The 16,083-nt window shown below is 35.8% G+C and overlaps 1 protein-coding gene across 3 annotated transcripts in view; it reads right to left on the reverse strand.

Annotated features, from left to right (window-relative positions):
- The window catches only part of RPGRIP1L (RPGRIP1 like), a 129,560-nt gene that overhangs the window by 57,405 nt on the left and 56,072 nt on the right, over positions 1-16,083 (reverse strand). For 2 of the 3 annotated variants that reach the window (XM_072632226.1, XM_072632225.1), the window contains exons 14-18: positions 13,596-13,775; positions 9,881-9,998; positions 8,851-9,303; positions 6,749-6,900; positions 4,187-4,556 (exon numbers count right to left, since the gene is read on the reverse strand). In XM_072632226.1, coding sequence (XP_072488327.1) covers positions 4,187-4,556; positions 6,749-6,900; positions 8,851-9,303; positions 9,881-9,998; positions 13,596-13,775 — 1,273 coding nt within the window. The remainder of the gene's footprint in view (positions 1-4,186; positions 4,557-6,748; positions 6,901-8,850; positions 9,304-9,880; positions 9,999-13,595; positions 13,776-16,083) is intronic. The other variant, XM_072632227.1, reaches the window with a different exon arrangement.

A 16,083-nucleotide genomic window follows, 5' to 3' on the forward strand; every position in this document is an offset into this window, starting at 1 on the left:
ACAAATGAAATAACTATCAACTTTTAAACAACTTGCACCATTTGAGAAAATGTTAAAATATTTCCACAATAATAATATTAGTAATGATATTATAAATATCTATTTGCCCTAGGTTTTGCCCAATTCAATTTTTAGGCTATCGAGGAGTAGCAGTATTAAAAAGAAATTAAAAAAATACAACAAAGCAAACTTTTAAGTACAGATATAAACATTAATAAAATACACAGATTTTTAGAACTAGACAATTAATGACTTAAGCAACTCATACTTAATGCAGTTGTCATTTAAAAATATTTTGAACCTATTATTCAAATGTATGGATTGGAATTGGATTTTTTTTTTTTTGAGAATTGATTTGAAATAAACCATAAAGTTTTTTGTTTATTTCAAAAGGACATTATCATTAGTATCAGGAAGGATAAATAGTTTTTCCTAGTCTAACTTTCAGGATAACAGAGGAGATGAATGACTTAAGAGTATGGAACTCTCAGATGACATAAAATAAATCCTTTTGCACATTCATGCATAGTAGCATATATATGAAGTAGCTGGGTGGTGCAGTGGATAGAGCACGGGGACTGGAGTCCAGAAGATCTGAGTTCAAATTCCAGCCTTAGATACTTGCTAGCCATGTGACTCTGGGCAAGTTACAATTCCTATCCTCTGCATAATGGTGAAATGCTGGAAAAGGAAAGGCCAAACTACACCAGTATCTTTGCCAGGAAAACCCCATGGGCAAAATTCTATAGGGTCACATACAGCTGGATGTAACTGAACCCCTGAACAACAAAAACAGTACTTAAATACCTCTCCCCCTTGAGTCTCAGTTTCCTCATCCCTAAAACTAGGGTTTTTTTAAGTGTTTTCCTCATTCTATAATTCCAAGTAGTATGACAGCATTTAAAAAGTTTGGCTTTTTAAGATTATATTCTTATGGGTTGAGCCAAGATGGCAGAATAACAGGAATCAGTATAGAAACCTTCCCACTCCCCCAACTCCTCCAGACCAATTTAGAAAACGCCAGTCTAAAGACTGGTGGGGAAATTCAAGAAAAACTCACAGTGAATCATTTTTCAAGACAAGATAATTATAGGGAGACAGGTCTGTGGACATAGAGTGTTTGGCCAGGAGGAGCATGAAATGTAGAGTACGCCAGTACTCAGAAGTCCTGTGCCTTTGGGCAAGAAAAGCTCCCTGACTTATACAGGGTCATGGAGTCCAGGGTGTGAGAACAGTTGCTAACTGGCATCTCTGCTTCCCGCTACTCAGTTTTGGGTCATAGATTCAGGGTGGACTAAAGAAGGGACCTGTCCCTAGGGGTGGCATTCTGGGGTAAGAAGTTAGTTCAGAAGTCATCAGTACCATTTTGGCTCTGATCCCAGCAAAAAGCAGGGGCTCTGGTCTAACTTTTAGCTTAATCTGAAGCCTGCAGAAAAATAACTAGGGTGGGAATTCCAGGCCAAATGGAAGCCTACAGTTCTGTCACTCTGAACCAGCAGAGCTTCCTGGTTGGCTGACAGGGGCCAAGCTCAACAGTAGTCTACTGTTGTTCATACCCAATCAGGAAAGAAACTTATAGAACTCAGGCAGTGATCAAACTTTGCCTGAGATCTGATCACTTTGAGAGCATTGATAGCTTCCAGATCCCTAATCTGTGCTAGACCTGAGATCCTGGAATGATACAACATTTAGTACCCCAAGAAAGCAGCAACAGCACTAGCCCTTCACCTTCCTTCCAGAAGTGTGCAAAGTCTAGCCTTAACACCAAGCCAAAGTCAGGAAGCAAACTGGAAGAATGAGAAAACAAACAAAAAAATCTCACCACAAAAAGTTATTAAGATAACAGCATTGAAGGGAAGGCATGGGGAGGAGGGAGCAATTTGAGGTCGACACTCATGGGGAAGAATAGGATCAAAAGAGAGAATAGAAGTAATTGGGGGCAGGATAGGATGGAGGGAAATATAGTTAGTCTTATACAACATGACTATTATGGAAGTCATTTGCAAAACTACACAGATTTGGCCTACATTGAATTGCTTGCCTCCCAAAGGGAGGGGGTGGGGAGGGAGGGAGGAAAAGAAGTTGGAACTCAAAGTTTTAGGAACAACTGTTGAGTACTGTTCTTACCGCTAGGAAATAAGAAATACAGGTAAAGGGGTATAGAAAGTTATTTGGCCCTACAGGACAGAGGAGAGGATGGAGACAAGGGCAGAGAGAGATGATAGAGGACAGAGCAGATTGGTGATGGGGGCAATTGGAATGCTCGGTGTTTTGGGGTGGGGGGAGGGGACAAGGGGGGAGAAAATTTGGAACCCAAAATTCTGTGAAAATGAATGTTAAAAAGTTAAATAAATCAATAAATAATATAACAGCATTGCTCAAAACATAAAGAAGAAGAAAATGTTGCCCAAACATTTATAAGCAAAGCCTCAAAGAAATACACAGTTTGGGTATAAATTCAATTAGAAGCAGAAAAGATGAAAGAAGAGTTAAAAAAATTTTTTTATCAATGAAATGAGGTCACTAGTGGAAAAAATAGAAAAGAAATGAGAGCTATGGAAGAAAGAATTGGAAAAGGAATTAATAGCTTGAAACAAGAGATACAAAACTATGCTTAAACAATAAGCTTCCTGAAAATTAAATTGACTACATGAGACAAGAAGAAATAGTAAAATTAAGTTAGAAGACTGAAAAAAAAAAAACAGAAAAATGTAAGGGTATCTCATAGTAAAAACAACTAACTTAAAAATAGAGTGAAGAGAAAAAAAGAGAAAAAAATTTAAGAATCACTGGACTATATCATATTTCAGGAAATCTTAAAGGAAAACTGCAGATCCCTTAGAATCAGAAGGCAAAGAGAAAATATAAATAACTCAATGGCTATACCCTAAAAGAAACTTCCAATGAAAATTCTCAGGAACATTACTGTCAAAATCCAGAGTTCCTACTTCAAAGAAAAAAAGGTAATCAGCCACAATATTATTCTAGAAGTCAAAAAAGTATAGGCTTTCAGCCAATAAGAACTGACCTGGCAAAACTGAGAATAACTTTACATGGGGAAACATAGCTCATTAATCAAATAGAGGACTTCCAAGAATTCCTGATGAAAATACCAGAGCTGTGTAGAAACTTTGAAGTTCAAACACAAGAGTTAAGAGACAAATAAAAGGGTAAACACAACAGAACAATGATAAAGAACTAAACAAGGATAAACTGCTTACATTTTAATTATGGAGAGGTGTTACGTGTCCCTCCTTGAACCCTATAATCATAGAGAGAATTTAAATGAGTCCTGGGAGTGGTTCTGTTATGTTTTGATGATCTTTATAAAAGAATGGAAAGATAGGCAAAGAAGAATACATTAGGGAAAGCATGGAAAGGGAAGGTTAGGGAGAATTATCTCACATAATCAGAGTGTAAAAGTAGATATCCATACAAACAAGGAGGACAGGATGGGGGGTATAGCTAACACTTAAATCTCATTCTCATTTGAACTGGACAAAGAAGGGAAGAATACACACATATACATGGGTACAGAGTTACATTTCCTTCAATAGGGAAATAGGAGGGAAAGAAGAAAAGGGGTACGTTAGAATTAGAGGGTCAGTGAGGACTAGTAGATTATTCCTAAGAAAAACACATTCAAAGGATGTACAAAAACATTTACAGCTCTTTTTGAGGTGGCACTGAATGAGAATCTGCAGAGGTATCCATAAATAAGGGAATGGGTATACCAATTATGGTATATAAATGTGGTAGAATACTACTGTACTATAAGAAATAATGAAGGAAATGGTTTGAGAGAAAACTGGAAATGCGTGTATGAACCGAAGCAGAGTGAAATGAATTGAACTAGGAGAACAATTTATACAATGATAACAACATTATAAAGATATACACCCTTGAAAGAACTTGGATCAGTGTGATGACTACCCACTACTCTAGAGGATGAATGATGAAATATGCTACCCACTTCCTGACAGAGATGAGAAACTCGTAGTGAAGAAGTGGATGTTTTTCTTTTAAACATGGCCAATGCAGAAATTTATTTTGCTTGAATAAATATACTTGTAAAAAAGGATTTAATTTTTCTTTTGTTTCTATTGAGTAGTAGGAGTGGGAAAGAAGGTGAATTTTTACTAATTGAAAACAAAAAAATATAATTTTAAAAAGATTATATTCTTACCTGAAATATATCTGTCATGTGCTAATGAAATCAGTGGGACATCAACTTTTCCTATGTAAGTATTTTGCTGGGTGTCATTATCATCAAATACGTAGAAACTCAGAGACTCTGACTTTAGGTATCTATCCAAGTTTGTGTTCATTGGCACTGGGAAGCACATGTGATCATCAAACTGGGGATCATTGCTATTTGGAATGATGGCTGTATCATGGTCTGCAAAATCAAAGAACTTGTATACAACATATGGACTTGGCTGCACGTGACTTTTGGTGGCTCCAGACTTCAAGTTGCTACAGCATTTTATTGTGATATGGAGTTCATTTAAGTTGTCATCTGAAGTAAGACTGAGGTGAGCAGTTTTGGGTGTCTGCTAATTAAAATGGAAAAATACATATTTAAAAAATAGTACATACAACTAAAAAATAAACAGTGGCTATCAAATCCAAAACACATCATTGCTAACACACACGCATGTGGAGTATATTTCATAATTAAGTTCTTTAAAATAACAGGATATCAACATTTAAGAATAATGTCTTCTATAATGTTTCTAACTTGTAAATATGGAGTCATATTAAGTGGCCATGCTATGTGTACAACAAATTAGGGAGGGTGACTATATGCTGAGAGTTTACTGTGGCAAAATAAAGCTTCCAACAGACTTAATCTGATATATATTTTAAAATATACATAATCATTAGTGTGTTGCATGGTCACTGTAAGCATAAATAGAAAGTGAAGTGGAAGATCCAAAAACTCCATCAACTTCTTGTCCAGTCCCCCTTCCGTTCTATCCATCTTGAAGAGATTGGAGTGAGAGCAGAAAGAACAAAGTGGCATTTTATAGTTCTAGGATCTGAGACCTTTGATCCTTTCCAAGGAACCAGATCTCTCTTCTTCACACGACAGATTGACTTCACTGGAGAAGTTCCATTTCCTTCCTCCAGGCTGGCTGGCTTGTTCATTCATATAAAAAACTAAGGGATGCTTCTCAGAGAAAAGCCTAGTATTAAACTTATTTGGCAAATAGAAACATGTACACAGGGATATTTTGTACAGTGTGCAGCTAAGCAGGAACTATGAAGAGAAATTGAAATCTCTAAGTCTCCCAGAGAAAGAACAGCAGAAATAACAACCGAGTCTCAAAATCCACTTTGCTTCTTGCTAATTTGATTCTTATACCTTTACTACATGGAAGAATCTTTAACAATATTAACATTTCTAATTTATAGCAGGAATAGACAAAATTGCATCTGAATCTCCTCTATCTCAGAAAAGCATGTAAATACTTATCAGTAACAAATATTATTCAATCTGAAAGGTAGAAATGGGTTTTCTTCTCTCCTCATTTAAACCATTCTTTTAACATTTATTTTCTGAACCAACTGTTTTACTTCAAAGTGTAGGAACATATCAAATTGTTTCTAATAACTTTGAGATAAAAACAATAAAACACTAGCATGTAAAATGTAAGCACAATCTGAGTTCTTGACTAGCTACTAAGTAAAATCCTCAGGATCATTTTATGAGTTTTTGAGCTACAAAAATAAAGAAACTTTATGGACAACCTATTACCAATAGGTGTACTGCATTTTCTATTTATTTATAATATCTATCAAATATGTCTTCCTTTCACTCACAAAATCACAACCCTAGTTCATAACTGGTCTCCTGCCTCAAGTCTCTCCCCACTCCAAAGTGTCCTCCACACTTGTTACCAAGGTGATTTTTCTGACAGCATAGGTCCAACCATGTCACTACCCTCTTCAAGGAGCTTCAGTGGCTCCCTATTACCTGCAAGATTAAATGTACTCCTCTTGTTTGCCATTTAAAGCTCATTAACTGACCCTTTCCTACCTTTTCAGCCTTTATATATTTTATTCTATCCTACATATCCTATAATCTGGTTATACTTGCCTGCTTGCAGATTCTTGCTCTTTATGTCTTTGCATTGGCCTCCTCCTGAACCTGCTCTGCTTTGAACTATACTTCTACCTCTTAGTTTCCCTGGCATGCTTCAAAACTCAGCTCAAGGCCTGTCTTCCACAGGAAGTCTTACTTAGTCTCAGAATACTTTCCATCTATTCTGTATATAGCTCGCATATATTTAGCTTTTTACAAGTTGTTTTCCTCATTAGGATGTCTAGTCATGGAAGGCGGGGATTATTTTTGCTTTTATTTGATTCTCTACCCCTTAAACACTTGTTAATTTAATGATTTAATTCTATAATGTGGCACACTATATCTGAAACATCCTGATTCCTAGGAAGTGCAATTTAAATCTTTCTAGTTCATTTTGTAATTCAGAAAGTTAGCACAAGAGAACACTTTCTGTGAATAGTACTTATGTGAATAGTAACTTATGATCAAGTAGCAACTACATATTTTCACAGACAACACATATCCATAAAAACATAATTTTTAATCAAAAAAAGCCTAGGATTAAACTAACTTGGCAAATAGAAACATAAAAGAATAGAAATAGGAACTTGTGAAATACTTGAATGATAAGAGAGAAAAGGAAAATATTCACATCATAAAAAGGCCCTAAAAATTGCTTACCTGATGCAATTGCTCTGGTCTCTTAAAATTGGATGTTATATAGCCTAAAGCTTTTGCCCGTTCTCTATACAGTCTAATTGCTTGATCCATAGGAACTCTTAATCGGATCCAATATTCTATTGTGCCATAATGTGGAATGTCTCCTTTAATTCCTAAAAAAAAGGCATTCTGCTATTTCAATATTTTTATAAATGAAAACAGATAGGTACCAGTGTTAGTAATATTAGAACCAGAAATGTTATGTGGAGTAGAATTATACATGCTCTGCACAAATGATGTTTGAAGTGCAAATAACAGGGATGAAGACAGAAAAGCTATGCTTGCAAGAATGAATTTTACCATATGTTGAATACCCTCATGTTAAACGTGCTAAGCTATATTTGGTATATGCCAATTTGTAATGTAAAATATCATTTAATCCTTCTGAAATATGAATGAGATGAACACATGTTTACTCAAGCTCATATTCTTACTCTTTCTGATGTTGTAGTAGCTGGGCATCAGGTGGTACCCACAGAATCTGAGAGGTACAGGGCAGAACTTATAAAGCATAAGCAAATATAGCAACCTCCAAATCCCTTTTCAAGGACACATTTTAAGTAAATATATCAAAAGTACCACTACAGAGATTAAACATATTAGAAATGTGTCAAATATATTGCTGTAGGAAAATGATAAATGTGGGAGAGGATGTAGGGAAACTGGGACACTGATGCACTGTTGGTGGAGTTGTAAACCACTCCAACCATTCTGGAGAACAATTTGAAATTATGCTCAATGGGCAACCAAACTGTGCATATCTTTTGATCCAGCAATACCACTACTAGATCTGTATCCCAAAGAGATCATGAAAAAGAAAAAAAGACCTATATGTGCAAAAATATTTATAGCAGTCCGTTTTTAGTGGTGGCAAAATATTGGAAATCAAGGGGATGTCCATCAATTGGTAAATGGCAGAACAAGCTGTGGTATATGGATGTAATGAAATATTATTATGCAATAAGAAATGATCAAACAGGCAGATTTCCGAAAAATCTGGAAAGACTTGTATGAACTGATGCAAAGTGAAATGAGTAGAACCAAGAAAATGTGCATATACATAGTATCAGCAACACTGTGTGACTGTGAAGGACTCAGCTCTTCTCTGCAACACAATAATCCAAGACAAGTATAAAGGACTTGTGATGAAAAATGCAAATCCAATTTAGATAAGGAATAGATGGACTATGAAGGCAGACTGAAGCATATTTTTTTCACTTATTCTTTTTTGTGTTTTTTTCCTCTTGTTCTGTTTCTTCCTTCACAACTGTGACTAATATCAAAAGCTTTTTAAATGACAGCATATGTAAAAACTATATAAAACTAGCTCTCATTTTCAGATGAAGGAAAGAGAAGGAGAACAATTTGAAACTCAAAATCTTGTAAAAATGAATGCTAAAAATTTCCTTGGAATGGAACTGGGGAAAAAATAAAATGCTATTAAACTCAAAAAAAATATATATCTCTGTATGTAGTTCTTCTCAGAGATAGGGAACTAAATCTCTTAATGTCCCTTCAAAGTCTAGGACAGTGGTGGGGAACCTGTGGCCTCAAAGCTACATGTGGCCCTCTAGGTCCTCAAGTGTGGCTCTTTGGCTGAATCCCTACTTCACAGAACAAATGCCCTTAATAAAAGGATTTGTTTTGTAAAACTTAGACTCATTTAAAAGGTCAAACCTAAGGACCTAAAAGGCCACATGTGGTCTCCTGGCTGCAGGTTCTCCGCCGTTGGTGTAGGATTTTATCTGATATTAAAGAGTTTCTAATATTCTGTACATGAGCTATTCTAAATATTACATTATTTTTTAAAGATATCTTTGATAATAAGACACTAATCTGGTTAATAAATGTTTCAGTTACAATCATCAGTTGCCCAACAATATTATTATTAGTATTTGTATTTATAAGAGGTATATCTGCCCAAATATGTGGGATGCTAGCTCAGGTAAACTAGAGAATATGGTTCCTGATCTAAAGGCACTTTCCATCCATGAAAGATGATCCTGATGTGGGAGTCAGTGTATAAATACACAACTGGCAATGTATTCTGTAGTTAGACTTACCAACTAAATTTGCAGCACCAAAAATTCGACCATTCTTTTCCAGGATCTCATGGAATCTCAACTGGCATGCAGCAACTGTTTCATAATCAGTACTATATGCCTGGTGGACCTCAAGAGTGACACCATTTTTCTGTATGTACTGCAAAAAGAAGTCATTAACATGGACAAGATACTGGGATGTGAAGTTATACACTGGATGGAGACCAGACACTACAGGAGTTGTCTGCAGTTCAAAATCATAAAAAGCATAGGTACAGAAAGTGGAAGGTTCTTGATCTCCTGATGCTTGAATAGCTTCAGATGAAAGAGTCAGTTTGCTGATATGGATTTCAAATAGGTTCTCTCCTCGTTCTAAATGGACAGCTTCATTAAATTCATCTACAGGATCATCTGGCATGATTTCTGGTTTAAATCTGTACTGCTTGGTGCCATAGGCAATATCCTTTAATTGGGCTGCAACAACAAAACATAAAGAATTTAGTCATTCTCTAACTACATTGTCTAAGCATTTGCTATGAAAAGGCAGACTGTCCTAAGGTGGTGGCCAGTACTAAAAGAGTATCTTTTCATGTATGTCTGTAATTTCAAACTATGTCTCTATCACATGGCACTATATTAAAATATACAAAAATATTTCAGTTATCCAGTGGTCATGTATCTAAGAACCTTAATTATTCAAAACATAGTTGAGTGCCAGGTAGCAAGCAAAAACGGTCTCTGAATAGTAAAAATATTAATTACAAAATTCCATGGCCTTTACTCTTGAAAAGCACTTCAGTTGAGTACAAAATTGTAATAAATTTGTTAATCTGATTTTCTAACCCACTACAGAACAGAATCAGTGAACTTATCAATTAAGCAATAGAAATTTGAAAGGGATGTATAAGTTACAGGAGCAGGTGATAGCAGGAAGGAACCCTGGGCACAGATGTGGATGACATTTTCATTTGTCCTTAATTTTAAATATAAGCTTATAGAACTTATAGAACCAATGCTCTGGATGAAAGAATTTGCTTTATGCATGCTATACCTTCTAATTTCCGGATGCGTGCAGCCCTAATGTCAAGAAGATGAACATATTGTTTTATTTTTAGGTCATAATCTTGTTGAAAACTTTCCAACTTCTGGGTTATTGCTTCAACTTCCATCTAAAAAGCATGATAGTACTATAGATGAGAGACTGAACAACTTGAATTCAAGGTGTCATTTTTTTCCCAAGAATACTTTTCAATGAATTAATGTTCATTCACTTTTAATTAATTTAAATAAACCTGTACTTCCAGTGGTCTTAATGCCCCGATGGTACAAACCTGCCTGTTTGCTTCAAATGGTTAGGTGGACTCTGCCTGAATTCAGAGTGCCATTGTACTTCTAAATGGTTTGTAGTAATGCATATCCTAGGCAGTCTCTGACTTGGACAAATCAGAATAAAGAAAACAATTCATTCATTAGATGGAACAATAACAACTGAATGCTTCTGAAAGTTCAGACTTTCAGCACACTCAATAATGCAGAATACAAATGTACATCAAGAAATGAAAAAAAGTCTCCGTGTGAAGAACCAGTGTTTAGCTCACAGATTTAGGATACTTCTCACTTAGAAAACTAAACATAAACCATGATAGCAGATTAAGAGCATGAAATTGTGATTAGAAGCAGCAGAAGAGATAGCAGAAAGACTTAAAAAAAGAATTATGAAAAGTAGATAGAATTATGAAAGGTTATTTTTGTGAAGGCAAATAACTCTAATTCAATGTGACATATATTTAAGTGCCTACTACGTTCATTGTGTTAGGGGATGCAAAGAAAAAAATGAAGCAGTACCTGTCCTCACTGAGCTTCTGAGTTATAATAACCTCTGAGGGCATCACTGCTTCACAGTGGAATAGATTCATGGTTTGTTAGAGCTAGAAGGAACCTTAGACACCATCTATTCCAAATACCTTCATTTTATAGCTGAGGAAGCTGAGACCCAGAATAGATAAATAACTTAGTCAAGGTTACACACAACTGGCTATTTCCAGAGCTGAGACTCAAATTGAGGTTTCTTCTTTCTACTGCACTATAGATTAATAAAAGGGCAGCTAGGTGGTGCAGTGGATAGAGCACCAGTGCGGAAGTCAGGAGGACCTGAGTTCAAATCTTACCTCAGACACTTGACACTCACTAGCTGTGTGACCTTGGGCAAGTCACTTAACCCCAACTGCCTCATCCTGGGTCATCTCCAGTCATCCTGATGAATATCTGGTCACTGAATTCAGATGGCTCTAGAGGAGAAGTGAGGCTGGTGACCTGCACAGCCCTCCCTCACTCAAAACAAAGTCAAGTACAAGTCGTCATCATTTCTCTGATGGCATGGTCTTCTTCGGTAACGAAGGACAAACACACATACGGACTAATAAATCAAAATTTTGAAATGTCTCTTGTTGATTGCCATCAAGTTCAAATTATATTTAATAAGCATACAGTTTATGAGTGAAGAGGGAGGAATAAAATAAAATTTGGGGCAAATTTCTTATTACAAAAATTTAAAGTAAAAATAATTTTAGTGTTTCAAGGGGTAAGATTTGGTTATCTGGAAAATTCATTTACATGAAATAGTTCATTTGCTCAATGATGATGGATAATCAAGTTTACTGTCCTTGTGAAAGAAATGCAGGTTTTGAGGATTTTTTGTTGGTAACTTCCATAGAGAAAGAAAGACGCATAAAGCCCATAAATTCAACTGAGACATTCAGGGCTAGGAGAGGCTCTTAGGTTCAAAGGCTCCACTTTTTTGGCATTGAAAGGAACCTTAGAGATCATCAAGTTCAAACTCCTCACTTTACAGATAAGGAAACTGAGACCTTAGAGAGGCTAAGTGACTTACTCAAAGTTATACTTACTAGCTGTGTGAGCCTTGGGTAAGTCATTTATACTTTGAGTTATTACTCAAAGTAAGAGACCAGAATTTGAACTCAGGTCCACTCATAAATTCTAGCTCTCTTTCCATGGCACCATTGCTATTTCCTCAGGTAAGATTTATTCAAGATTATGTAAATGTTTCTACATATGGATTTTAACACTCAGAAAAAGTTAGGAATTCATTCCAATTTTAGGTTTATACATGATTTTTATCAATGAAAAGCCTTTGTTGAACATTGACCAGGTGCTATGAATTTAAAGAAATCCTTGTCTTCAAGGAGTCTGTATTCTAGAATATGAATATCTGATATATATCAATAAGAAATTTATTCTTGGCAACATTCACAAAAGCTGATTCCCATTTTTGTAAGAACCGTTCCAATCTTGCTAAGTGCTGACACAAAAATCAGTTTTGCCAGGATTTTAGGATAATAATATATGTTAACATGGGCTACTATATATAGCATATTAACACACCTTTTATCAAATGAACTAAGATTGCCATAGAATTATAGATGTAGATCTGGAAGATACCTTGGAGGTAATCTAGTCTAACCATCTTATGTTAGAGATGAAGAAACTGATTCCCAGAGAGGCTAATTGATTTCTCCAAGCTCACACTGGTAGCTCACTCAACCATTCCTTTCATTTTGTTTCTCTTTTTCCTTGTCTTCTATTGTTTGCTATTGTGAAGGATGCTAATTACTAGCAAGAAAAGGCTGAAGTTACAGTAGAAGGTTACATGTTCTCTTTTCTCATTTGTAATATGAATGCACAGAATTAGATAATCTTTACCATTCCTTCTAGCTCTAAAACAATAATCCTTTGATTGTAAAAACTGTAATTTCAGTTCTACTACTTACTAGCTGTGTGACCCTTGGGTAAGTCATTTAACTTTTCTTGGCTTCCATTTCTTTATCTTCAAAATATGTTAGGAGTCAATTATATTTTTCTCACCATTGCTAGTCCCTAGCCCTTGACTTTCAATAAGCCTTCCCATATCTTACTATTTAATATGAAAGAAAATTCTAGAGTTTGTCATGTATATGCACATAAGAAATAAAATAAAAAGATAGCCTATCTTTCATTTGGTCATGTTGCTGATTTTCTCCCTACCGCAACAGAAATAGGAAAAGAGTTCTGTTCACATCCAAACTCATTGACTTGATTTTGGTTAGGAGGAGAATTATTCTTTCAACTGTCTTTCAAAGTTCTTAGAGGCACTGTAAATAACACACTTTCCTTTCCCCACACAATTCCTGTGTCCTCTCCCTTCTTCCAATCTGCTAACTCTTACAACTTTTGGAATATTTCTGCAGAATAATATATTTATAAAATGTTCCCCATGATATCTTCAAAAGCTTCTCATATCCCCAAAAGACTATGCACAGCTCAAGCTAAGAACCTCTGGCCCAGAGGAGTGTACCTCCTATAATGGGCAAGTCATTTCATTCTCCTGGGCTGAATTCAGTTTCCTAATCTGTAAAATGAAGGGGCTGACCTTTAAGGTTCTTTCTAGCTATAGATCTGTAATCCTATAATTCTAAATTCAAGTAGAATTTAGAAACTTGGATTTTGTTTTGTGCTCTGTTATGCAGGTGTGCTAGGAACTTGATCAGACTAGGGGAAGGTGCAGGGTTTGTTTTGTTCTTTACTTAGTATCTCAACAACCTAATTACAAGAAGGCCACACCTAGGGATTTGTGGTAGAGGCGGATAATTAAATGTCTGGCTAAATCAGAAACATAAACCTGAAAAGTGAAATTTACTTTCAGAAAAAGAATAATGATTATTGTAACATCAACTAGAAAATACTCCATTTTATAATACTGATAATCTTACCTGATAATCTTTATTAATTTTATGCTGCATGATTAACATATTTCTTGTCTTTTCTAGTTCTTGCACTGTTTCTGCATGTGTTGCGTGAAGCTCTCGAATTGATTTTTCTAGGTCTTTATTAATGTTACCGTCAACTTTCTCTAGAAAGGAAAGGTGTCCATTTTTCTGCTCTTTTCTAGACTAGAAGGAGAAGGTTTTTAATTAATTTAATTTTAATTTAATTCAACAAAAAACATATTATGAATACTGTCATGAAAACCTAGGAAGAAAATATCCAGGAGGAAGTGGTTTTCAACAGTGTCAAACACATTGCAGAGAAGTCAAAAAGGATGAAAACTAAGAAAAGGTAATTGAATTTAGCCTTAAGATATCACTGGTGAGCTTGAAGACAGCAGTTTCCATTGAGTGGTAAGGTTAAAAGTCAGATTGCAAAGGGTTAAGATGGGAACAAGAAAAAAAGAAGTAGAAGCAACAGGTGTAGACAACTTTTTCTAGAAATCTGGCTGTGAAAAGAGAAGTAACAGGCTGACAATTTGGTTGGGGAGTTAGGGTCAAATGAAGGGTTTGTTTTTTTTTTTTAAAGAATTATAGAGATTTGGGCATATTTTTAGGCAGTAGGGGAAGGAATCAGTAGGTGAAGAAAAACTGAAGGGGAAAGAGAGGGTGATGCTTAAAGGTTCCTTGAAGAAATGGGAAAGATGGGATCCAGAGTACAAGGAGAAGGGGTAGTCTCAGCAAGAATGGCTAAGTTTACCATCCACTCACATTTCAGCCTCTACCTCACTGCCAGAGAGTGGAATAAAATGGTGGGATGCTGGGAACAGAAGAAAATGAGGTCCTAGAAATGGGATTAGATTGGGAAAATAGAGAGGATCAGAGTGATTAGAGGCTGCAGTGGGGACAAAGAATAAGTTTAGGAAGGGCAAGGCACAAGGAGAGATGGAAGGATAGGAAGTTATGGTCAAAAGCAAAAATTTCATTGTTTTAGATCACGGAGTTGGAGTAATTATGGGAAATAAGATCAATAGTATCCTTATATGAGATTGAATTAGAGTGAAGGTATAAATTATGGGAGTTGAGGAACAGAAAAGTTAAGGTATTTGATGGCCATTCAAATGTACAATGAGGTCTTCAAGGATAATTTTTATGGTAGAGATGAAGACTGCTATGGGGCTGGTTCTAATCCAGTGCCCTCTTAGTTCAGGTTCAATGTTGAGAAGAAAAGGAGCACTTGTGAATCATTAAATAAGGGAGGTTTATTTTGTCCCAAAATGGCAAAGATAGACAGCAAAGATACTGTGGTTCTTAGCTTTTTTGAACTCACCCCCTCCTAGTCTCTATAAACACACATGTGGTCAGTATGATATCAGGGAATGGTGACTTGCATGGTCTAAGTCACTCTCCAAATGTGAGTGGTACCAACAACATAAGGCTGGTATCTTTTATGTTCTAAGACCAAAAAGCTGCATCAGGGAAGGTGGGATCAATCAAACTGTGGGGAGGGGAGGGAGAGAGGAGAAAGGAAATCAGGGAGGTTATATCAGGAAAACACTGGTCCTATCACAAAAATAATGAGGCAGCTATCAAACTTTTTGAGAAAAGAGGAAAAACAAGCTGTGAGCTGGTAAATTAAGTGACATCAGGATCCTGACAGGGCGATACACACACATATGTATGTATGTATGTGTAAGGTTTTATATAGATACACACATACGTATATATACACATATATGTATATTATCCCTCTCCTCACACATATATATCTCAAGATATGCTTTGTATGTAAATACCGTGAGATAGATCTGTCCTATTTATCTATGGATCTATGTGTGTATCTATCTATCTATCTCTATTTATACAAGGTGTATCTTAAAGGGTGACATATTTAAATATCTCTCTCTATATGTCCATGCATGGACAGAAGTTTATGCATATATCTGGATGAAGTGAATCTGAAAGGCTAAGTGATGGAGGTAAAGGGAAAGTCAGGAAGTGGATCACAAGGAATGTGTTTGCTCCTCCTCCTGTCCCAGTATGTCATTGGGCATGAGAGACAATGTATGTAGTTCGAGAGAGGATGTTCAGAGATGTAGGAGCTTCTGAGGGAAACCATATTTTTATGACTTCAAGACTATGAAGGGTTTATGAGTATAGGAGGTCTCATAAAAACAACAGTTTGTTAATAGAAATTCTAGGCAGGTGGGAAAAGGGAGCAGAACAGGGAGTTATATAAGAGAAAGGAAATTTTTACAGAAACAGGTTTCAATTTTGAATCATGGAAATTTGTAAATGAAGAGAGGGTTTGCTAGACATAACAACAGACTGTCAAACTCTTCTCAGTAAGTTATGGTAGCTGTGCCCCAGGTCCCAACTTGGATATTGATTTCTTACTAGCAAATGGTTTACAAATATCAAATGAGTTCACTTTAAAATAATTTAGAAGCTATATGTACTAAATAGTGCCAACATGGAAATTAGATAAAGACTG

The sequence above is a fragment of the Notamacropus eugenii genome, chromosome 1 (assembly GCF_028372415.1).
Source record: "Notamacropus eugenii isolate mMacEug1 chromosome 1, mMacEug1.pri_v2, whole genome shotgun sequence".
Taxonomy (NCBI): domain Eukaryota; kingdom Metazoa; phylum Chordata; class Mammalia; order Diprotodontia; family Macropodidae; genus Notamacropus; species Notamacropus eugenii.